The sequence below is a fragment of the Hetaerina americana genome, unplaced genomic scaffold, assembly GCF_022747635.1.
Source record: "Hetaerina americana unplaced genomic scaffold, ioHetAmer1.1.p SCAF_39, whole genome shotgun sequence".
NCBI lineage: Eukaryota > Metazoa > Arthropoda > Insecta > Odonata > Calopterygidae > Hetaerina > Hetaerina americana.
This window is the reverse complement of record NW_027286974.1, coordinates 2,423,185-2,448,684: the sequence shown is the minus strand read 5'-3', so window position 1 is coordinate 2,448,684 and position 25,500 is coordinate 2,423,185. Positions and strand designations below refer to the sequence as shown.

Sequence of the window (25,500 nt, the reverse complement as noted above, 5' to 3'; positions counted from 1 at the left end):
ATGTGTTTATATATATATATATATATATCTATATACAAATATATATATATACTTACATATTTTAGGAGGTTCTCCATTCTTTCCCCATCCATTTGAAAAAGCCTAACCCCCTCATCCCTTACCCTTTCCTCCTGGTGCTGCAGCCCCTGCCACACACCTTTTTGGTAGCTCACAGGGTATTGCTGTAGATGTAGATGAAAGTAAAGTATACCTAAAGTGCCAGACATTTGATAGCACTGTCTTTACTGTATGTAATATTGGGTCAAATTGGACTATTAATTCGGGAAATAAGAGCCCAAGGTCTGATTGAAGCGCCCATTATCATATCAACGAGCATTTGAATCATCTTTAAACATTGTGTATGGAATAAATGGAATTGAGTATCACTTAGTGCAGTGCTAATCAAACGTAGCAATGGCAGGGACTGATGCCTTTCATGGAGAGGCCGACCTCAGTTTTTTAGCAAGCCAGTTTATCATAGCAAGTGACGCTTTAGAAAAAGTTGAAATCACAGACTAAATCAAGAAATGGGAAGAACTGTTCACGACGCTGATAAATATTCATAATAGGGCTGAAGGAAAACTTACGAGGCCAAGTCTGGAAACAATGATTTGAATATATGGCTGCGTAGATTTTCGCGGCGGTGGCTTGAAGAATTCTGCATGTCCGGGTTTTCACCGCGTTGTTGTTTGAAGCCGACAACAGTTTCGCCGAAGTTTCATCCGGCGTCTTCAGGTCGAAGATGAGGGACTCAGATTTTGGCCGTCCTTATATAGGTGGTCCCGTCCAAGTGCTGCTCTCTGATTGGCCCTTTTTCGGAGGACTCTCTTCCACGCGTTGTGGAGATGGTAGCCTTCATCTCTATTGAAATTCGCCGGGTTTTTGGCTATCTCAATAGCTTCTCTGATTAGGCGTGGGTAATATCTACTTTCTTTACTTATGATTGTAGCGTCATGGAATAGAATATCATGGCCGGGTTCACTCCACTTATGCTCGGAGATGGCCGAGAGGTGAAACTGTTTGTTCGTAGTAGCCCGGAGGTGTTCTTTCATCCGAACTTTCATAGCTCGGCATGTTTCCCCGATGTAGGCTTTCCCACATGAACACGGTACTTGATAGACCCCTTCGTATAGGTCTTTCGAGGTTTTGTCCTTCGGTCCGGGGAGCGCGTCCGCTATTTTCTTGGTGCAGTTGAATCTTGTCACCACGTCGTGCTTTTTAAGGATTCTGGCTATCTTCTCGGATGTTCCCGATACGAATGGGATAGTCGCCTATGCCTTTGGGTCCGGTTCCATCTGCTTGATTGACTTGTCAGAATCTCGTCTTCGCCTTTCTTCCCTGGCGGTCCTTTTTAGGACCATATCGTTCCGATAGCCGTTTTGTTTTAGTGCTCTCAGGAGATGTTTCTTTTCAGTCAGCAAAGAATCGGCGTCAGAGATTTCATACGCTCTGTGAACTAGTGTGTCCACCAAAGATGTCTTTTGGAGCGGATGGTGGTGAGAGGTTGCGTTTAGATAACGGTCGGTGTGCGTCTTCTTTCTGTAAACAGCCATCCCAGAGTTGTGGGAAGCTGGGACATGCTGTTTACAGAAAGAAGATGCACACCGACCGTTATCTAAACGCAACCTCTCACCACCATCCGCTCCAGAAGACATCTTTGGTGGACACACTAGTTCACAGAATGCAGACATGCAGAGTTCTTCAATGATTTGAATGTTGAAATAACAACACGTATAGTTAGAGAAGAGTTGAAGCTCTCTAGTTCGTAACCTTAAGTGGGTCCATCTTTGGCTGAAATCGCTTCCATTCAAAGGAAATGAGCGGATGAACGAGACGTCTCCAGTGTGGAGTGAAATGGCAAACAAAAGGTCCAGTGTAGTGTTAACCCCAGGGGAAGGAGTGGACGAATGAACAAGTGACGACAGGAAGATGAATGTGCTTACAATATTAAACCCCAAAAAGCATGGCATTGAAATCAAAGGAATCAATAGGGCAAAGTACGAAGCCATGCAAATTGAATCCGAAAGCAAAGACATTGTAGAGAAACTGAAGAATTGCATAGGATTTGGTGATAATAACCTACTGATAAAGGAACCGGTTAAGGTTCTCCCTAGAATCAACTATCAGAGATTGGTTTTTGTCAGCTTAAAGATAAACATTTTGACCCGAGTGTTAAGGAGTGTTAAAATCAACCTAGGACAGATAACCCTCTTAGTGTGGCGGGCCGATATATCGGCTTTCGTATCCCTGGTGAAAAGTGCGGCGGGCTGATAGATCGGCTCTTGCGTAGGCTATTGTTTAAATCGCTGGAACTTATGGTTTTTTCTTCTTAATAATTTATGGTTTTTGTGCTATCGATAGGTTGAATACCATAGAATTACGTAACTAATTTTTTAATTTTTTATTAGCAATTTTAAATGCTTTTAAAAAAGTATTAATCTTACTATAATTTTTCGTTCAGTTTTGTACATGTCGGGAAGCTCAGCCTAATTGTCTGCTCGTTTTTTTTCTGAGTGGTCTTTCCACTATGAAAAGCCACTGAAAGGCTACTAATTAATCTGTGTTCATCTGTAATCTCTTGAATGTGTTATGGTGTTGATATATAGCTGCTTATTCAGACTTTGTTGATACGATGGAAATGAGAGCACTGCTTTGTAATCATTTTGGTTTCTCTTGCCGTCCATCCGGATCTAATCATTTGCGCCCTGTGTATTGGATTACATTGTCAGCAGTTCTCTGCGAGTTGGAACTTTGTTTTTTTTCTGCCTTTAGATTGTAAGCACATTGCCGCAGTCTCAAGGAAAGGGGAAAAGTCCCAATTTGACTCAGTGAGATCAGCCTTTTCAACAAAATCGAACTATGCAGAGGCTGACAAAAAAATTTGCAATTCACTGGATTTTCTTCATTTATTTATAATATTTTCTACATGTCTCTTTGATTGTTTATTATATTTAAATATCGTAGTTTAATTGAAAAATGTTTATTAAAAAATATTATTATTGTGTCTAAAAATCGAAATATTATTGTTGCTAAAAAAATATTCTTCAAATTTTATGATACTGTAATAATTACATTTATTTTTCAGATGATGTAAATGTATTACTTCATTATTAACTACAATATTTTATTTTAAAATTAAATAAACTGCATACGGATATCTAAACAAATAATAACTTCATAACGTTTTTTTTTACTAAGGTGATACATTTTCTTAAATTACCCTTTGCACTTCTCACTAAGTACCCCTGGAATCCCCACCGCACTAACAGGGTTAATCACAGTTTCTGTGGCTTATTTCCAGAGCGGGAAGCGAAATTAGACTAGAATATGAGCAAAGACATGATGAGAAGCTGATTTTCCTCCATGACAACGCACCATGCCATGGATCAATAATGGCCCACATCTATTTAGACCATCATATTTGGTCTAATATGATGGCCCTTGATATGGAGCGTAGCTATGTGTGGCTATGGAAACGTGGCCATGGAGAAGGTGAAATGTGCCGAAAGGAAAACAAACGAGGAAGTACTTGGTATGGCGGGCGAAGATACAGGTTTGTTGGGAGATATCGTATGGAGGCAGGAAAATTGGATGAAGGGGGTATTGATGGCCAATAGTGGGATGTTAAAGACGGTAATAGAGGGGAGAATGTTAGGCAAATGAGGAAAGGGAAGGAACAGGATATAGGGATGTCTCTTGGATAGGGGATGAAGGGAGGAAGAAAGCACTCAAAGATGTTTGTCAGTCAGCCAATAGAGGGGTTGCAAGCATTGCTGAGTGAATTGGAATTTCAGTGCGACAGGTATGGGATGAGAATCAATATTAAAAAAAACAAAGGTTATGCGATTTTCTAGAAAGAAAAAGGCCAAGCTTAACATTAAAATAGGAGGGCAAAAACTAGAGGAGGTAGAACAGTTTAATTCCTATCTCTGGAAGTGTTTTGGACCAACACGGTCAAAGTAGTAGGGACGTAAGGAGAAGAATTGCGCAATTAGGCAAAGAGGCTTTCAGACAAGGAGGAGGGAGTTAAGATGAGAGGGACGTTGATTGTAAGGATATTAAGAAAAGACTCGTTAGAAAACTTTGATATGGAGCGAAGCTATGGGTGGCTATGGAAACGTGGTCATTGAAGCAGGAGGAAAGACGTAGACTTGAGTCTATTGTAGATATGTGGGTGTATGGGATGAAGAATGGAGAAGGTGAAATGGACCGAGAAGAAAGAAAACAAATGAGGAAGTACTTGGTATGATGAGAGGCGAGGAGAGGGGTTTGTTGGGAGATATTACTATGGAGGCAGGAAAAGTGTGGATTAAGAGGGTGTTGACCGGCAGTGGGATGTTGAAGACTGTGATAGAGGGTAGAATGTTGGGCAAATGAGGAAAGGGAAGGAACAGGTAATAGGGATGTCTTGTGATAGGGAATAGAGTGGGAGGAAGAAAGTAATCAGAGATGAAGTGGGACCCGATGTAGAGTAGGATGATGGATTTTGTGTTTTGTTAGGAGTCACAAAATGTTTTATTTAGTAGCTGTGTCCATCTAAAAACCTACATTAAGATGGTAGATTGCCTAATAATAATCTATTCAGTAACCCTCAACTTGGGGATGCCATCCCATGTCGCTTATTCCCCAGACCTGGCTCCTTTCGGACTACCACCTATTTTTTGGTGATGGGGCCACTCGCTCGCTGAGTAGCACTTCGATACTTATGCAGATGTCCAAAAAATGGCTTGACGAATGGTTAGCATTGGTAGGGAAGGAATATTTTTGGCAAAGATGGGAAACACGTGTAGCTAGCAAGGAATAATATTTTGAAGAAATAACTTTTTCACTTTCGATAAAAAAGAAGAGTTTTTTTCTGTCTAAACAAGCAGCGGATTAAAGCTTATACGCCCGGTAATTAAAGTGTGCATCATTTTGGCATTTTCCTACATAATGCCAAAGATTTGCCTTAGGCTAGTGTATTTTTCGCTAGTTTCTTTGGAGAAGCACTTCAAAGTAAACTTGCAGACGTGCCCTTCCGCTAATGGGACGTGCAAAGTTATCAATATTGTACTTGGGGAATGAATTGAAATATAAATGAAGAAAGGCCACAACATAGGAATACTTCTTCCACTTCTTAAAAGATAACTGAATGAATCAGGTCACCTAAACCTGTACATGAATGTTGACCAGGAAAATCACATCCACATGTAATCAGGAGTGCTTTTGAAGCCCATGTAGTTTGAGGTCTATTATATATATATATATATAAATATAAAATATGTATTATATATATATATATATATATATAATACATATATATATAATACATATATATATATATATATATAAAATACATATATATATATATATATATAAAAAATACATACATATATATATATATATATATATATATATATATATATATATATATATATATATATATATAATATATATACACATAATAGACCTCAAACTACATGGGCTTCAGAATATATATATAGGTAGAGAGATTGATAATGAATTAAAACATAAATTCCTTAATGTTTCACTGGAGACAACAAATTCTAAGTAACGGCTGCTTGAGTCGATCAGGAGAATGTATTCCTATGAAGCCGTGTGTGAATTCAAGGCTGTATTTTAACCGCTCAAAGCTGATATAGGCATTTAAATGCATTGGCCCAACTCTCGGTTTTTAATTTTTCTAAAATCTCCCCCTGTTGCTGCATTGTCGAAAATAATTTATATATTTCTAAATATGTATTTTTTAATTAAAAAAAATCTACCATTGGTTAAATTGCTTATTCCATTTAGTAAAAATTTAACTTTCTTTATGTTTTACATTTTCACTTCTTTATTTCCCTCCGTCGAACTTCAGTTCTAAAAGTTCATTTTCGGGTGATACAATTTGAAACAATCCTAATTTAAACATAGGCCTTCATTGCAGTCGGGGCACTAGTGCACTTTATACCTCCTTTTTACCTCGTGCGGAGCACACCTGACATCTTCTTTGAGGCCTGGACTTCTTCCCGGTCGGTCGTATGTTTCAATTGAAGTGCCTCTCGACCAAAACTTCCTCACTTGAACTTGCAATATCACACGTCCAATACTCTCAGTTCTCCGTCCAGGTGTCCTACTTAGTTCTCCTTGTTATCTTCACTCAGAAAAAGGCTAATCCCTCCATTGCAGGGGGTTATGTACTTGGCTTCTTTACTTCTCTTCCTCAAGAAAGACATCTAACAACTGAGACCATAGATGGTGGTGAGGCCTTTTGCCTTCGCAACTGTTATGACGAAACAAAAAGAAAGAATGATACACGATTTGTACCAGAGTAATTAGAAAGGAATATCATATCAAGCAATAAAGACGAACAGAACCAGGGTAAATGCTAAGAATTACTTGCTTATCTCATCAAGACGGACTTGATAGATTTATCTTCCTTTAAGAGTGCCTTTTCATGTAGCCGAAAGGGAATGATTAAGAAGACTAATTATCTAAGAAGCGGAGGACAGCCATAGATATTTGAATTATTCAATGTTGCTGCAGGAAAAAATTCAAAACCGAGAGATCGCAGTGGGGCGTACGGTGTACGTCGATCTGCGGACAAGTCCTGCCGACTGCGATATATGACGTACTGAGAACCACACTAAGAGGTTTAAGGATCACATCCTTGCCTTCTAATAGTCATCCACGAAATGTAATGATTAAAGGTATATTACTTGCTTTTCCCCTCTGAACAGTGGGTAATAATAATGTCGTGATTATTATTTCAAAATAAAAAAGTAAAATATCAGGGCAATCAGAATGGAATAGAAATAAATGACTTACCTCGGTGAAACTTTTCATTTTTCAATTAAGTAATCCCTGTGTGCACTGAATGAATGCTCCAATTGGTCCAGCTACGTCCCAATCTCTTCATCTCATCTCGAAAATTACAAATATCCCTCACGCCTGCAAAGCATCACCCGTCTACCACTCCAGGGAGGTTAGATAGTTCTTTTGTGTTTTAGAGAAACTCCATGAATCTAGGAGAAACTTATGAGCTTCCGGCAGAAGAAGAGATGTGTGAATTACGATGATTGAACAATGAAGGAGCTAGAGGAATATCGTGTTTGTTTGCGTGTAATTTTGTTTGTTTCAATCTTTCCAAAAGTGCTAAGGAGAGAGAGAGAGACATTTGGAATAATGATTGAGGAAGCCTCTTTGTTAATTGAAGCCATGAACGAAGCCAGTGTTGCTTTGAGTGATAACAGTAGTTTTAAATTAGGATTCCATTCAGGCCTTGTGAAATACCCCCTTATTAAACCACTTCCGGGCCCTTAGTTCTTTTGTTTTGAAGAAAATCTATGTCCACGTAGGAAAAACTTATGATTCCAAGAAACTGCGGTAGATGCCGAAATACATTAACTTATAACAGAGTCATCCACAGAGTGAATAAAAGTCATTCGCTAAGACCCGTGATTCCTGTATCCATGTCCACCCACAAAGCCCCTTAAAATGGTGGAGAGAGTTTAGGAGAGGACGCCTTCGATAGCTTAAACTGACTGAAGAACTTAGAACGGACATCTAGAGGGATCTGGGTTCAAATCCCAATGAAGGCAAATGATTCTCTTACACTCTGAAGTTGTTGCATTGTAAAAATTTATGAGTTCGGGTTAAGAGATCTGAAAGACCTGATGACGGATCGGAATGAAAGGCAAATAAGGCCGTTGTAGCAACGACAACAATTTGCCCTGCATCTCAGTTCGTTCCTATATTTGCCATGGCAATAGCACGTGTGTGTGTGTGGGTATGCATTATGTCTTGCTCTGAAAGATGACGACTGTCTTCCTTTCGCCAGAACTTCTGACCTGCTTTGTTCACGTGCATCTTATGCTGTAGTTGGTCCAGGAGGTTAGCAACTGTCCAGTAAAAGTTGGAGCCCAATCTGGAAGATCTAATCTAGGGTCAGCAGCAGAGAATCCCTTTCATGTCCCTATGAAAACTGAAGCCATCACTCTGCTCCTTCCTGTCGTATTGCCTCTTGCCTTCTCTCTTCCGTTTGTTTATGTTGGTGGTGAATAAATGAACGCTTTGCCCAGCACTGTGCTTTGACTGCTGCCCTTTTGTCTCTTTGGGGTGTACTAAGTTTCATCTGTGGTCACAAATTGGAGGAGATAGTCATGTATCATTTGCTCTTTTGAAATGGGTCCAACATCTAATTTGAAATTGCTATTACGATTCGTTTTGGTGTGATGTCCTGCCTAGACTAAGAGTCATAAGCAGACTCAACCCCACCCATCCAACATTATAATTTTCTCCCACATCCAATTACTATGCTGTTATAAATGTCTTTGGCCTGTTCAGATTATATCTCTGCAGATACAGCGAATATCTTCGACATACAGTAAGCAATTTCTGGTGAGACCTTTTCTCATGGTGCATTTTTGCGAGATTATTTCCACTATAATTTTTATAGGAAAGGGAAAGTAAGTTAAACTGAGTTTTGGAAATTTTGAAATGATTTCGGAACAAGATACGGACGTCCGCTGCGGTTATATGTGAGACACTTGTCATTCACGGCTAAGAACTCGTAGCCAACCAATTCTTCCGAGCAAAACCATTCACCACAAACATCGATATTCTTCCCAGATATCGATACGCTCCGAACCGATGCAAACATCGATATTATTCTCAGATATCGATACGCTCCGAACCGATACAAGACATCGATATTCTTCTCAGATATCGATACGCTCCGAACCGATACAAGTCATCGATATTCTTCTCAGATATCGATACGCTCCGAACCGATACAAGTCATCGATATTCTTCTCAGATATCGATACGCTCCGAACCGATACAAGACATCTATATTCTTCTCAGATATCGATACGCTCCGAACCGAAACAAGACATCGATATTCTTCTCAGATATCGATACGCTCCGAACCGATGCAAAACATTGATATTTGTCCCAAAATTAAAACGAAAAGAAATGAATCTCCCTTTATGAAGAAGTACACAATATTCAATGTTAAGTTCCCTTTGGAATAGCATCGTACTTAAAGGGAGAGACTATGTTGAGAAATGGAAAATCTAGATGGTTTATTTATTCTATTTCATTCCAAGATTAGGCTGCTGGACCTCGATTCCCACCTTGGCTTTGCCTTTTAGCTTTGAAACTGACTACCGGTCCATACCTGTATATCCCCTGCGGAATATATACCCAACGCCGGCCAATATGGCAACACGGCTTACAGGGTCGCACCCAAAAGTGGTAGGACTGATTTTTTTTCAAGAATTTTATTGACGATATACTTACATCGACTTAATAATCGTCAAAGTATAGTATGCTCCTTGAGCTGCTACACACTTAATATAACGTTGCTCCCATTCCCCGTACGCCCACTGGAAATTTTCTTTGGGGATGCCATTGTGATGACCCTCGTCGAAGCCTCTTGAACGGCCTTTATCGAGTCAAAACGTCGTACCTTGAGCTGTCTTTTCATCAGGGGGAAGAAGAAGAAGTCCGGAGGTGCCAGATCGGGAGAATAGGGCGGGTGCGACAACGTGGCAACGCCGTATTTAGCCAGGAGCTGTCTGATAACGAGTGCGCCATGGAAAAATTTTCGGCACCATCTTGGCACACACCTTGCGCATGGCCAAATCCTGTGAAATAATGCGTTGGACGTTGGATGCAGACAGACCCAACTGGTCTGCAATTTCTTCACTGGTTAAGCGTCGGTCTGTGTTCAGCAGTGTCCTCACTCTGTCCACATTCGTGTCGGTTCTTGCCGTCCGGAGCGATGGTCGTCTTCAACGAGCTCCCTACCCTCTTTAAACAACTTGTGCCACTCAAATACTGTGGAATGGCTTAAGGCAGTGTCCCCATAAGCCTGCTTGATCATATCGAGGGTCTCAGTTGCCGTCTTCCCGAGTTTCGCACAAAACTTCACGGAATAACGTTGCTCTAAATTTTCAGATTCATTTTGTTTTTCGACGCGGACAAAAAACTTGCTTCACTAAAAACGGTGTCCTCACTCAACGACAGCACGCAGGCAACTGAGGTTGGTGTCGGTCAGTTGCTAAGAGCCGCCCCCCCTCCACCTTACCCTGCCAGGCAGACCCCCCTCCACCAGAGAAAATCAGTCCTACCACTTTTGGGTGCGACCCTGTGTAATACGCAGGATGCACGGCCCAAGAGGGCTAAGTAGGCCGCCGTGGGAACCAAGGCCCAGGTCACTCCTTGTGCCTGTTTTTCTTTAATGAAAATATTTAAATACATGTTTACAAGTACGTCATTCAACAGGAAAGTTATGCCCTTTGCTCTTTCTTAAGGAGTACAAAGCGTATCCATGTACATATTGACCTGGGTGTTATTTATATTCAAGTGCTTGAGTATATCAAAAGTTAGAAGTAATCCTTCTAGAGCTGCATAGCTCTCGCTTGAGGAATTAATGGAGGAAAGAGGTGGGATGGGAAGGGATTGGGAAATGTCCCCCAATTTGGAATCACAACCCCTCCCTGTTCTGGTGTGGCGTCCGTATATAAACGTCAATGTCTTCTCTAGGAAGGGCCAACGTCACTTCCCTTTTGAATACTTCCGTCTCTTGTAATATATATCACCAATTCATGTTTCTTTGATATATGCGGGAGACTAAAAATATTGGTAATCTAAGAATGCACTCTACCCAAGACAGGAATCCTACCGCTTTTGGGTTTGTCGATTTCCCTCAAGTGCGGTATCGGATGTATCACGGTAGGCACTCATTTTCTTGATTCTGGTGTCAGTTGCACTGAGAGGTTATTTGTGTCAATAATCACCCTTAAATATTTTAAAAGATTTGGTTAAAGTTGTCCCTGATTTCCCATAAATTCACTTGGATTCCAAAATTAGTCCGTTAGGTAATCTATAATAGTATATAGACAAAATTTCTGTTTGGCGTAGATCAACCAGTCGTCCAAATAACATATTAAATTTACCCTAAATTTTGGTTGAATAAATAAGGCACAGTCATGGTAGTGGTAGTAGCTTTTAAGGGTCAGGCGACCAACTGCTGAGGTCATTTGTGCCACTAGGGGATGGATATGGGAAAGGATGAAGGGTGGAGAGAAATCCGGTGTCGGCATTAGCCTACTCTTAACCCTCTACACTCGGGTGCCTCTTTCTCGATTGCCATAGTCTACTCGGGATTCAATTTTTTAAATCCCCAAATTTACTAAGCGTGGCCAAAGGAATGAAAAACTAGTTTCTTTTCATACAAACTTATTTATTTGGATTTTTTTACTTAATTATTGATAAATTTATTGATAAAACATAATTTAAACTCTATAATTTTTCATGGTATGATATTTTTGGAAGCATTCACCAACATAAAGACCTGGTTTACAATCACACGTCTCACGGATATATATCGTCTCTCTTCTTCCTCCTTTGATTTTTCGGTCAGAGCAAACCCCACAATCTTCATGTTTTTTCTTAGGGTGAGGTGTGATTATATGGATTTTCCCATCTAAACGTTGCTCTATGTTTGTGGATGGTAATCTAACCCTGGACGTTTGTGTACCATCTCGGAATTCTCCAAAGAGATTGTGTAATAGTTTCATTTTTACTTTGTTGGCATTCTTTACACAATATAAATGAATTTACAACACTGACCTGAAGCCCCCAGAAAAACAACTTACGCCACCATTTTAGAGTTTTCCTCATGAAACAGCTGCTTTCTAATTCTTTGGAATACTTATCCATCGTGAGGAGGGGAAAATCATTCAGAATGAGCAACTACTAGCTGGCAAAGCATTCGTCCAAAGGGAAAGCATCTGTTGTAAGAGAACCCTCTGTCATTAGGGAAAACACCTGCGTTATGCTTCTAGAAACATAAGTAAACCTCGGAGACTAAGATAAGCAAGGTTTTTTATACTCAACATTCCTGACTATGCAATAGATAGGGAAAGAGCAGGCAGAATGTTTGATGAGACAGCGGACACTAGGAAGAAAAGGAAACGAAAGAGTCAAAACTAGAAAGCAATGAACTAAGGATCAGCTGACTGAGGTAACTTTACATTCTGGCGATCTTTTTTCAGACACCGATAATCTCTAAAAGACATTGCTTAACATTTAGCCGACTTCCAAGTAATGAAAAGCAAACAATACAAATGAAAAATAACTTACAACACAGTAAATGGACAACAAAAAACATCTGCGTAGGTGGTGGCATCCTTTGGGAGACGGCATTTATGTAGACGACGACATAATGGGTCGATACTATTCATTTATAAAACGAGCCATGCTATTAATTAAGCTTTAACTTTCCTTTTCCATGTGAAAGTGTATGTTTGGTCCTGATACCATATCCCATAAAATTTCCCGAGCCTCACGTGTATTTGTATCTGATGAAAGGCACTCTGCAGATTTATTTTTGCTAGCCATGCTCCTCTGGGGATGTTGGCGATGGCTTTCCCCCGGCCCCAGCAGCGAAAACTTGGGGGTATTGATGTTTCTGCCTATGGCAAAAGGTCATATATCAATCGCACCCCATCTTTGGTGTTAAGAAACACTTGAAGAAGTGCTTTACACCTCCAGGGCACGATTATACCCGCTTCAAGGAGGGACTTCGGGAAAAGGGTCATATTTTCAGACCCCGTGGTCCGGTGTACCGTGAATGGGGCTTGGGTAGCGAGGTTCCTACTCTGGCGATTTGTGTGTTCAAATTTTTATGATAATCACTAGGGTAAAATAGGCTGCACATTTGGTAGTTTGCCTGAGTCTAGTTGTATATCTTCGAAATGGTTTTCTAGATTTTGGAGGAGGGCTTCTTCTTCTTGTGGGTCGATTTCTGCTGAAACCCCGGCCCCCGCCAGGGTTTCGGCAAAAGGACTGGGTTGGCTGTTCTTGTTGGCGTGGTGGTCATTTGGGTGGTGGCAGGGGTTGATAGCCCGAGGGGCAATCGAAGAATCTTGGCTGGAACAGAGGGTGCGAGGCCTTCCACTCCTTCCTCTACGAAGTATTTTCAAGCACTCCTCGGAACTCAACTTTTTCCATCTTCCTTTCACCAAGAATCACTGAAGTGGGAACAATATCAGAGGCATGTCCACACCACTCTTTCTCCAATGAAGAAAGCACTGAAATGTAACATATTTACTCTTAAACAATAAGATTACCTATGCAGAAAACTCTTTGTGGTGGTGATAACATCTGGTGGTGTTACCTTTTGAACTACCCCTGTAATTGTCAACATTTGATGAAATAGGGAATTAATAATGTTAATTAATTATTGTAATGAATTATTTTTAATTTTTTTGTAGTATAATTATTGTTAATATTATTATTATTATTATCAGGTTATCTACCATTAATGGAAAAACTACCAAAAGAATATTTTGTGACTCCTAGCGAAACACAATCCAGCAACCTACTCTGCATCCGTACATCTGCAATCCCTCCTCATCTCTGAGTACTTTCTTCCTCCCTTCATACATCCCTATCTAAGGCTATTAATTAACCTATATAATTCCTATTCCTGCCCTTTCCTCATCTGCCTTCAACATTCTCCCCTCTATTACAGGATTCATCATCTCACTATATATCCGATCAATACGCCCTTCATCCATTTATCCTGCCTCCTTAGGATATATCTCCCAACAAACCCCTCTCTTCGCCCACCATACCAAGTTCTTCCTCATTTGTTTTCCTTCTTTCGGTCCATTTCACCTTCTCCATTCTTCTCCACACCCACATTTCAAAAGCCTCCAATCTACGTCTATCCTCCTGCTTCAATGACCACGTTTCCGCACTGTACATAGCTACTCTCCATATCAAAGTTTTGATGTCTTTTCTTAATATCCTTACTCAACGTCCCTGTCCTAACTCCCCCCTCCTTGTAGCCCTCCTATTTCAATGTTTAGCTTAGCTTTTTTCTTTCTAGAAAATCGCATAACCTTTATTTTATTAATATTGATTCTCATCCCATATATCTACCACACTGAATTTCCAATTAACTCAGCAATGCTTGCAACCCCTCTATTGGCTGACTGACAAACTAAAGCTTGGTCATCCGCAAACCTAACTGATTTTAAATGAATTCCCCGCCCACTTTCATTCCTACCTCCAGTTCTTCCCATAATGCCTCTTTCATCATTTCCTCTGCATACAGGTTGAACAGCAACGGTGATAATGGGATACACCCCATGCCTTACACCTCTTCCTAACACTGCCCATCCGGACTCCCCGTTTCCCACTCGCACCTGAGCAGTCTGAGACATGTACAGGTTGCGGATTAGCCTCCTTTCCCTATCCCTATTAGCCTCCTTTCCCTCCAATCTATTCCTATTTTCTGTAATATACTCATTAGTTTTTCCCAATTCGCTCTATCAAACGCTTTTTCGAAACCTACGAAACAGGCAAATACCTCCTGGTTGTGTTCTATATTCCTCTCGATTAATAATCTCATTACTGCAATGGCATCACGCGTACCTCTCCCCTTCCTGAAACCAAATACTGATCATCCCCTAAGTAATCATTTGCCCTACTCTCTCTATCCTTTTGTTTATCATCCTGAGAACAACTTTAGCTGCGTGGGATATCAAACTTATCGTACTGTAGTCCTCACATGACGTGGCCTTTGCCTTTTATCGGAATCGGAACTAAAACTGCTCTCACAAAGTCTTCCGGCCAGATTCCCTCCTCATAAATACTACGGATCAGCCCATATAGCCTCTTCCTCCCACATTTCCCCAAGCATTTTAAAAGTTCCACGGGAATGTTATCCACCCCCATGGCCTTATTTAGATTCATCTCCCTTAATGCCCTTTCTATCTCATTGTCTAGTATGCCTGGACCTAAGCTATCTTCCTCTACATCATGTTCCTTTTCTATGTCTAACTTTGTTGGTCTAAGTTCTTTACTATACAGCTCTTCTATATATTCCTTCCATCTCTCTCTGATCTTCACTGCGTCAACTATTATCTTACCAAACTTATCGCTAAGTAATAAAAGGAGACATTATTGGCGTAAATTGGTTGAATATCATGACTAATTAAAAATTGGCAATTTACCAGGAAATAATATTTTGTTATGACTGGTGTCAATTTAACTGCATTCTCGTCAGGAGGACGATGAAGTAATTACATTGAAACCGGTCGTATTAAAATTTTATTTTTTTTGAAACGTTGCCATTTTTTAAATTATCACTAACTGTTAGCGCAGATATTCCCTTCTTACTTCCCGATAGTGATTTAACCTTTGCTGTATAGCGCACCAATTTCACCCGTCCTCTTCAAACTCTCAATATCCACGCATTCCATCTTCCAATTTTTGTTATATTTTGGCAAATTTAACAAGAGATATTGTTCATCAGAAACAAGCTTTTCTGGTTTGCATGTATGAGATTCATTTGGATATGGATATTGGACAAGGGACGTGTGGTACGGGATACCGGCAGTGGTAAGGAGAAAGACATCAGTTTTTACTCCCGTGTCGATTTCCTTTTGCGAATCGTGTACCTATTCCTTCAAGCACTCCATTTTGGAATGGGGTGGACATCAAATAACAAATTCTAATGCAGTTTTAATTAATGATGTTGCACTAATTGCGCGTAATACGAATGACCTGAAAGAAATGTTTTACATTTTAGAAAACACTGGTGAGGAAGTTGGGGGCTGAAGATTAAGTGAAGAGAAGACCAAATACTTGAAAATGTCAGCTTCTCAGAACAAGCGGGACCTGCAAAACATAATAATTGGGAATTATGAGTTTTAAGGGTGTCAAGGTGTTTACCTCTCTAGGATTCAGACTTGAATATGAAATTCAGATATCCTCGGAGATCAACCAAAGGGTAATGGAAGGGTAACGAGGCATATTTTGCAAATGTAACACTCCTCTAATCAATGTGTGTTCTCACTCTGTCCACATTCGTGTCGGTTCTTGCCGTCCGGAGCGATGGTCGTCTTCAACGAGCTCCCTACCCTCTTTAAACAACTTGTGCCACTCAAATACTGTGGAACGGCTTAAGGCAGTGTCCCCATAAGCCTGCTTGATCATATCGAGGGTCTCAGTTGCCGTATTCCCGAGTTTCGCACAAAACTTCACGGAATAACGTTGCTCTAAATTCAGATTCATTTTGTTTTTCGACGCGGGCAAAAAACTTGCTTCGCTAAAAACAGTGTCCTCACTCAACGACAGCCCGCAGGCGACTGAGGTTGGGGTTGGTCTGTTGCTAAGAGCCCCCTCCATCTTATTATGCCAGGCAGACCCCCCTCCACCGCTCCGTTTGAGCCAGAGAAAATCAGTCCTACCACTTTTGGGTGCGAGCCATTGGTGGCATTGATTGTGGTCCATGGTGTGTGTCTAAGGATCCAGTCCATAGCCTTGATTCTAATTTGGTCGGGCACAACACACACACGTTCCCTGAAACACTTGAGATCTGTAAGGTGGAACCCAGCATTTACATTAAGGGAGCATTGCGCACACGAGCAATGTGTTCATTGTCAAACAGCGGAAGGTCTCCATAAAGGCCTTGCGTCATCCGTCGTGGCATCTTGTCTCGGCCATCTTTTTAAAATGCTTTCAATCCACTTAGAAAAAGGCTTTTTTCTCCTTCATATCATTACCTACGTAAACAAAAGCTGTCGGTACATTTGAGAAGTAACTTCTTGATAACTACCTTTTACCACCACACTTCACCGTGAAAACTTGATATGTCGACTCGTTGCTCTGTGATTTCGTCAATTTTTCCATTTTCGGACGACAAACAGTACAAAACGACAAGGATAACAGAAACTGGTAAAGCTGGCACACAGCTTGTTGATCCACCAAGCCCAGAAGATGGCGCCTCGTTGGGTCTCAGAGGCAACCAGCGCTGTTTGTGGGCAGAGCTATGTTCTGCGTTATCCCCACCAGACAGCACCAGTTTGATTATTTATTGCAGTGACCACGGATACATATGTACACACACGGACGCACATTAATAAAGATAATAAAAATGTCGTGTATGTAATGAGAGTAGAGAAGAGGTTGGAAGGGTTGATATGAAAGGAAAGTGAACATATTAATACCACTCTCGCTCCATCAAATGCTTCTTTCAATCCATAAAAATGTTGTTGCAGTCGTCCATATCCTTATTTTGCTGTTTTATGTTCAAGGGAATAGGAATACCATATGCCAAGGACATGGTACGGTATTTGGACCTTGTCACGCGCCTTGTAATCCTTCAAATCCGTGAATTACGAGGGTAGGGCTGAAAACTAATTGAAACGTATGCCTGTAGACCACACAAACAAACTTACCTCCAAAAGCACTCTTTATGGCATATTCCCTCCATATCAACACGCATGTTTGCACAGGTTTGAGGTCGTTAGATTATTCATCCAAGTGTTGTATTTTGAGAAGTGAAGGAAGTATTTGAGACTTGTTCTAGTGTGCTATCAAAATGAAATACACTATGTTATCCCACAGAAGAGCTTTACTGTACGACCCGGGTTTCGTCGAAGATCGACATCATCAGGTGTATCATCACCTGATGATGTCGATCTTCGACGAAACCCGGGTCGTACGGTAAAGCTCTTCTGTGGGATAACATAGTGTATTTCATTTTGATATGAAGCAATTCCACAAAGTTACTATGGATACAATTAACCAAACTAGTGTGCTATGTTAATGTGAGTTAAACAGTGTGCTGTTATCGACTTTTTAACTGCTATAAAAGTGACTCAAATACTGAGATTCAATCGTCATTTAAAGGCTGTTTATTATGATGTGACTATGCTGTTCATAGGTTTACTGTAAATGAAACAGTTTCTGGAGTCACTTGGTGGAAATTCTTCATATTGAAATTAAAATTAAAATACTTTGCCTTTCCGCGTTAACCACTTTCATTACGACCTAGGTTTCGTTATGGTATGACATCATCAGATGGTATGACATCATCAGGTCAACCTGATGATGTCATACCATAACGAAACCTAGGTCGTAATGAAAGTGGTTTACGCGGAAAGGCAAAGTATTTTAAATTTATTTTCTAATGTAAATATTGATGGGTTAGTAAAATTTCGTGGTTTTCGAGCCTTAGAAAAGCGATAATTGTTGTTAAAACACAAGCAGCAGCGGACTTCTGATCACTGCCACAGACAATAAACATATGCAAACTCATTGTAGATTTGATATCATAATGACCAAAGGCGAATCACTGATATCAAAAGCGTATATATCGAAAATCACCAGATATTGGAGTCAAGTCTGTCGTGTTTTTTTAATGACAGCATTGGACTGGCCAGCCAATATTAATCTTAGCAACAAGACAATACAAAGCTCGTTGCCATACAAACACAATTCAACAGGACAACTAACTGGAGAGGCCATTGCGAAACCCATAAGACATTTGGACCGATATTCCAAAACACCTTCCTGCTTATTCATTCCCCCTCATGCGATGCCTTTTGGGATTTTAATTATGGTTTTCCTTCCTCTCAACTCACAGAGAGACATAACTCAAAGGATAACAATCATTACACCTCGGACGATGAAGAGGTGATGGCGGAAATTCGATCGACAGCAAGCTATTTATAAACTCGCCATGTTTCGACAAATGTATATCACACACTTAGAACACGTCTCAAATACTTCATCCGCCTCTCAAAAAACTACACTGGATGAATTATCAAATGGCCTCAAACCTGTGAATACGTGTTGAATAGGGGGGAATGTTACTTCCACACGCCACCAGACCAGGAGTGCTTCTAGAGGTAATTTTGTTTGTATGGTCTGCAAGCATTGTGTGAATTAGTTGTCAGATTACGCTCGTTTAAATCATTTAAATATTCCTTTGTGTGTACAAAATGGCACGTGCATGATTGGAAATCAGTGCGATGGTAATAATTTGAAAGGAAGAGGGAGAACAACCATGAATACAGCTATGAAACTTCATCAAATAGTACATAGCAGTGTATTGGTGGAATGAAATTTGGTATTCGTCTTTGTTTGGCCAACTAAATGAAATGTCTTTTAGCCCGTTTAGCTACTTCAGCTAGCGGTGGTGTTCTTATTTTGAAATGTTCACCCTCTGCCATTGTTTAATTGTATTGCGTGTGTGTTTTTTGCGTTAGTTCCCCAGTGGGATCAAGGAAGAGGGCGTTGAAGAGGGCATTGATGGAGGGGAGCCGTTGACGGGGAGGTCTTTGGGTGTCCGAGACGACGCAAGTGTCGTCAAAGGGAATGCTGTCGTCGTGAGTGGATGTCCTTCTGCTGCTCCGGAGAACGATACACCCTCTCCATCAACGCAGGGAGATGACGGTCATTGGTCGGACGATGAAGATCAAGGGAATGTGGTGAGTGAATAGATACGAGGGCAATTGGAAAAGTAAGGTCTCCTCTCAATGCAACAATTTCAGAGTGTAAAAATCATTCGCCTTGACTGGGATTCGAACCCAGATCCCTCAATATCCGGTCGAGTGCTTTAGCCACTTAAGCTATCAAGGCATCCTCACTTAAACTCTGAAATTTTGGGGATTTTGGGGCTGGATCCCAGTCAAGGCGAATGATTTTTACACTCTGAAATTGTTGCCTTGGAATGCACATTAGCGGATGACTCCGTTTAAAGTTACTGCTGCGGCATCTCCAATGCAGTTTCTTTGGAAAGGTCTCCTCTATTTTTGTTTTATCATGAAGAATCAAATTTATTCTCTCAACTTTGTGTACATCTTTAGAAAGGTTGTGAATTTAGCTATTTTTCCACAGAGTCGCCTAGACAATCAATCACCTTTTGCATCTCCTTGTAAGCAGCTTCTTGTTAATCCTGGGGTCGTACCATTCTCCCGCCGTGTCATAGGAAGCCAACTGCGACAACTGCTTCTTGCACTTCCTCGTCTGACTTGAATTTCTGTCCTCCTAACCTGTGTTCTTTTGGGAGTCGGTAAGAAGTGTTAGTCGCTTGGGTGGGCAACGTCCTCTGGGCTGTAAGAATAAGGTGGTCGGAGATATATCCCATCAGCCGAATCCATTGAGTAAGGGGGTGGTCATCGTTTGATGTGAAGACACGTGGACAAGTGCATTGTATTATGATATGCAAACACACTCCTCCTCTAAGTGAGGAGAGACACCTTGTTTGTAACTTAATTGACCTCCAACACACACAATATTCTGCAGCACGGAGAAGTAGCCACTCTCTCTCTCTCTTCATTCACTCTAAGGCATTCCTTTATCTAAATGAAGGGTCAATTCCCTCCGGTTATATCGCAATATCTCGTCAATTGGAGCCACCGTTGTTGATATTCCTATGGCAAACTCCGGAGGCCGCCCCATCGACCCCTGCTCATCTTAGGATGTTTTCCCGGCCATCAGACAAACTCCCAGCCCCACTTCAAATGCACGTCCATTTGGTGTCCATATTACACTTCTCACACCGTACACTTCCACACTAAAAGGATGCGATGAATTTATTATATTCAGAAGAGAAGCAGTCATCGCAGTTGGCTTTGTGTGGGAGAAAGGTACGACCCCAGGATTAACAAAAAGCTGCTCACAAGGAGATGCAAAAAGGGATTGATCTTCAAGGTGACTATGCAGAGAAAAATAGCTAAATTCTCAACCTTTCCATACAATGTACGGAAAGTTAAGAGAATAAATTTGATATTTCATGAAAAAACAAATATGGAGGAGACTTTATTTTTCGAATCACCCTAATAATAATTCCATTGAGAGCATAATTATTATAATAATTAATGAAAATATAAATGTGCTGATAGACAGTGTCCGTTGGCACCCAAGTCCCAAATAATCGTGAAAGATAATACATAAAACCAGACTTCGAAACACAAATCTCTTTCACACAAAACAAGTGAATCCCAAAAAAAGACAAATTAAAAAAAAAAGACAAATTAAAAAAAATTAAGCTATTACATATAATACAATACACCACACATCAATCAAATTATTACAGATATATTCCTTACGTCTATTCTTAAAAGTATACAATCTGTAAAAGGAAAGGGCTCGAATATTTTTGCAGTTAAGGTGTTCCACTCAAAAATTGTTCTCTTTAGAAAAGAAAATTTTTTCTTTTATTTGTTCTCTGTGCCCGGCGTTTTACCTTAAATTTGTGGTCATTTCTCCCTTTTGAAATTTGGGTTCCCCGCCTCTTTCCTAAGATCTGCTTTCCAAGCTTTCTCTCCCTCTCTTCAGAATTCGGAACATTCCACTACAAAGTCTGCTTACTTTCCTTCTAGTTTGTAGAGGTTCCTAGACCAGCGTTTCTAGCATGTCAGATGCACTCTCCATCCTCCTATGCTTCCCCAGGACATATCGGGCAGCCTTTCTTTACACCTTTTCCGGTTTTTTAATATGACCTTCTTCATGAGGGTCCCATACTAGAGATGCGTACTCTAAAATTGGTCTTACTAGGATCTCATAAGCCTTCTCCTTGGTTATTCTAACGCTCCCTTTGAGGTTTCTCATCACCCAATGAAGAGTTTTGAAAGCTTTCTTAAAGATGTACTCCACATTTAGCCCCCACCCTAAGTTCTTATTTAAATATACACCTAAGTATTTGCAAGTATCACTTCTAGGAATGACATTTTCTGAGAATTTATATTCCCTATTGTTTCCATTTACCTCATTTCTAAAAGTGATGGATTTGCATTTGCTAACATTAATATCCATCCCATTTTTGTCACCCAATCTGCCATTTTATTAATGTCCCTTTGAAGTTTGTCATGGTCTCTGTCATTTTCGACTTTCCTGTAGATAATACAGTTGTCTGCAAAAAGCCTTACCTGAGAATTACTATTTACTGGGAGATCATTTATATAGATTAAATACAAGAGCAATTCCTATCAATTAGCGAGTCTTAAGTGAGTAGATGTTTTGTTTATCACCATTTCAAATTGTATTTTCTGCTTAAAGTGCCGTCCGCTGTGTTGAGACAAACATTTGATCCCTCCTCCCGACAAAACGCAACCTGTATAATGTATTCAATACTTGGAACCTTGGCCCACCTTCAACGTATGCAATACTTCCTCCCTCCCATCTGTCCAAGATCACTATCCACCTATCCTATTCCTATCCCTACTTCCTCATTAGCCCAAACATCTCTCCTCTATGAAGACACCCCCCTGACGCTATCCCTCGGCCAAAATATTTAGGCACTTGGTTGCATTTAAACCCCCATCAAGCAGATCTCAGTGTAAATTACGTTTCCATTCACGTTTAAGTAAATGTTAAAAGTTTTATCAAAGCATTCGAAATGAATTGTACAGCTTTGTGCGATGCTTGTTGTTGGCTTGTATGCATTCTGCGTCTGCATTGCGTCTCTCTGATCTTGCAGGCCCTCGGGGAAGACGGAGGAGTTGATGGTGGGGCAGTGGATATCAAGGAAGAGTTTGCCGTTGACGATGGAGTCCCGGGAAGGGATGCGTCACTTGTGCAAGGTGAGAGGGGGGCATTTTCACTTTATGAGCATCTACGCAACGCAAGCCACCAACAAGGGGTGTGTGGCGGATGGTGTCAGTTAAAAGAGAATAGGACCAAATGCAAAACCAAATTATTCATGTAAACCTACATCCCACAGAGACAGGGTCGCACCCAAAAGTGGTAGGACTAATTTTCTCTGGCGTGAATGGAGCGGTGGAGGGGGGTCTGCCTGGCAGGGTAAGGTGGAGGGGGGGGCGGATCTTAGCAACTGACCGACCCTAGTGTGTGCTTGATTGCATTTGCAAGTGTGTCTCAATACAGCAAACGTTCCTCTCCGCTCACTTCCAGAAGAGTAGAATTATCCAGTTCAGCTTTTACTACAGGGTTCGTCCAGAAAATAAGTGTACTGAGCTCAGGAAAAAAAATGTATTACACTATTACATATCTTAAGCTAATATTCCTCAAAATAGGACCCTTGTGAGTCGATACACTTGTTCCAGCGGCGTTCCCATTCCTGGAACGCTCCCGCGAAGGCATCATCGGGAACCTCTCGAAGACTCGTCGTCACGGCCTCTTCTCTGCCCTCCACGAACATCTTGTGCCACCGAAAGATCATGTTTCTGGACATGGCTGACTCCCCGTAAGCCTGGTTAATCATACCGACAGTTTCGGTAGACGATTTCCCAAGCTTTACCGCAAATTTGATGGAATAACGCTGCTCCAAAAACTTCGGCATCGGCTGTTAAACAAATACTAAACAACGTGGCGTCTTCGAACTTGAAACATATGCTTTACATAGATTGCGTACTTTCTAAAACAGTGATATTTTTCAAACAATTACCGCCATCTCTAGGTCAGGCTGGGTACTTCTGGGACCACCTGTGTATGCCTGATTTTTGGTGTTGATCAATGGGATCTTTGGGGTTACCTCAAAATGTGTTTTGAGTTTTTGTTTGCAGATATATATTGGTTTTCTACCATGTTTTTGAAAATCAGAGCAAGTCCTTTAATTAGCGTTGGGTGGAAATGTAATTTTAGGCATTTCTTTTCGTCAATTGGGCAATAATGTGATGGTGCCGTCTTGAATTAGTTTTTTATTAGTGTGTTTCTGTTTTTCAAGAGGATCTTATAGATGATGTTTTTGTTTTATCCATTCATAGCAGCGGTTCATTTAATTCACTCCAATTCTGATTGAAATATTGCTTCGTTCAAGTGTACGTTAAAATGTCCATGGACTAGGGCTTTGAAATGCCGAGTGTTTGTATGTATCATGTTCAAAAGACCACTTATATGTGTACTTGTTTGTGTGTGTTAGTCTTCTGTAAATCCCAACACAAAGTTTATTTGCCTTGTTTACTCTTATATCTAAGATCCCGGATCGATGTCCAGTCTGGAGTGCTTTCAACCGGTTAAGCTATCTTTTAGGCGTCCTCTCTCTTAAACTCTCTGAAAATTTGGGGGACTTAATCAAAGGAAGAAGATGTAGTGAAGAAATACCTTTCTTACTTTTGCGGCATCTCCTGCGGTTTATTTGGAATTAATCATATGCTGTTGGCATGTTTGCAAGGAAGGGGGAAATTGAATTGCCCATTGTAGTGCGAAAGTTTTGCTTGTATATCTTTTTTGATTGAAAGTGAAGTATTTTTGATTCATAATTAGATTACTCAAAAGCAAATCGTATGTACTCTCTGATAATTTCGTTGGGGGATACGTTTGGAATCGAGGCAATCTTCCGAGAAGGTTGTTGTGTCTGGTATGGGAGCACTAGGGAATAAGGACTCCGCATCTAAGGAAACTAAGCCATCGGAGTAATTTAGTGTGATGTCTTTGATAATATGAATTAAATCTGGGCTGTTTTAGACAATCGACGTACTCTGGAAGCCAATGTTAATGAACTGTTAAGTAAGGCATTGCAAAATGTTGTACATGGGTTTGGGATCCCTTTTGTGTACCTTGGCAAAGCCATGAAGGCATGGGAGGATTGGATTGGATGTGGCCGGTTTAAACTTAGGTGCTTAGTCAATACGAAGTTGGCAGTTGGCGAATGTGGGTTTTGTACGTTGGACCGATTTGCTGAGTGGATTACTAGAAACTGAGTGGTTTACGATCGGATCAGAGGGAGGGTTTTCATTTTTTGAGAGTACATGTCCCTGTCTATAATAAAACGCATGTACGAGGGTCATCCGGAAAGTAGTACCCGTTCGTGAAATAAAAAGAAAAAAGTAAATATTAACAAACATAAAAAATTTTATTTGAAAGAGGATACTTTAAACTACTTCTCAACATAATCTCCAAGCAAATTAAGGCATTTGTCATAACGTGTGACAAGTTTCTGTATTCCTGCTGCATAGTCCTTCGCCGCCAGCTCATTGAGATACGCGAGGGACCCATCTTGCACAAATTTTTGCATAATGCAGATGGTGTTTAACAATTTCATGAACAATTGTTCGAGAAACATTGGGAAAATGCTCACAGATGTCATCAATTGTGACGCGCCGATCGTTCCTCACGAATTCGTCAACTGAGCTCACCAGTTGGTCTGTAATGACAGACGGTCTCCCCGAACGCTCATCGTCGTGTGTGTTCCCCCTCCCCATGTTGAAGTTGCGACACCACCGCCGAACAGACGACTCGTCCATTACATTGTCTCCATACACCTCCTTTAATTGGCGATGAATATCACATGGGCGAACGTTTCTTGCATTGAGGAATTTAATCACTGCCCTCACTTCACAACTGGCGGCGTTCTCAATTTTTTTAAACATTGTAAACAATCACAGAAACAACACAGGCAATGCTAGCGTCACGCAACTTGGCTCAGAGAAGGCAGACAAGCCACTGAAGCTATCTGACCTCGTCCAGCGGCTACTCGCGTCGTCAGCACTTCATGCGGCACGAACGGGTACTACTTTCCGGATGACCCTCGTATTTCCTTTGTCAAACTTAAAGGGAAAGGAGCAATTGTGGTTTTGCAGTTAGGGTATTAGGGTGAAGTGGAGGGAAGTCTGATTTTTGCTGTGGTAGACCTTAGTAAGGTTTGACTTAATGACACGTTCAGCAGTTTATACGGACTTGGGTGCTCAAATCTATGTCCAGGTATTAAATGGAATGTTCTACCTGGAAAATAAGGTCTTTTACAAG

At 40.8% G+C, this 25,500-nt stretch overlaps 1 protein-coding gene and 1 non-coding gene across 2 annotated transcripts in view; one reads left to right on the top strand and one right to left on the bottom strand.

Annotated features, from left to right (window-relative positions):
• The window catches only part of LOC139691701 (uncharacterized), an 82,424-nt gene that overhangs the window by 50,912 nt on the left and 6,012 nt on the right, over positions 1–25,500 (top strand). The window contains exons 8-9 of the mRNA XM_071589549.1: positions 19,059–19,280; positions 22,274–22,376. Of these exons, the coding sequence (XP_071445650.1) occupies positions 19,059–19,280; positions 22,274–22,376 (325 nt within the window). The remainder of the gene's footprint in view (positions 1–19,058; positions 19,281–22,273; positions 22,377–25,500) is intronic.
• TRNAS-GGA (transfer RNA serine (anticodon GGA)) lies at positions 19,359–19,431 on the bottom strand. Its single transcript has one exon. It is a non-coding gene; the product is annotated as a tRNA-Ser (tRNA).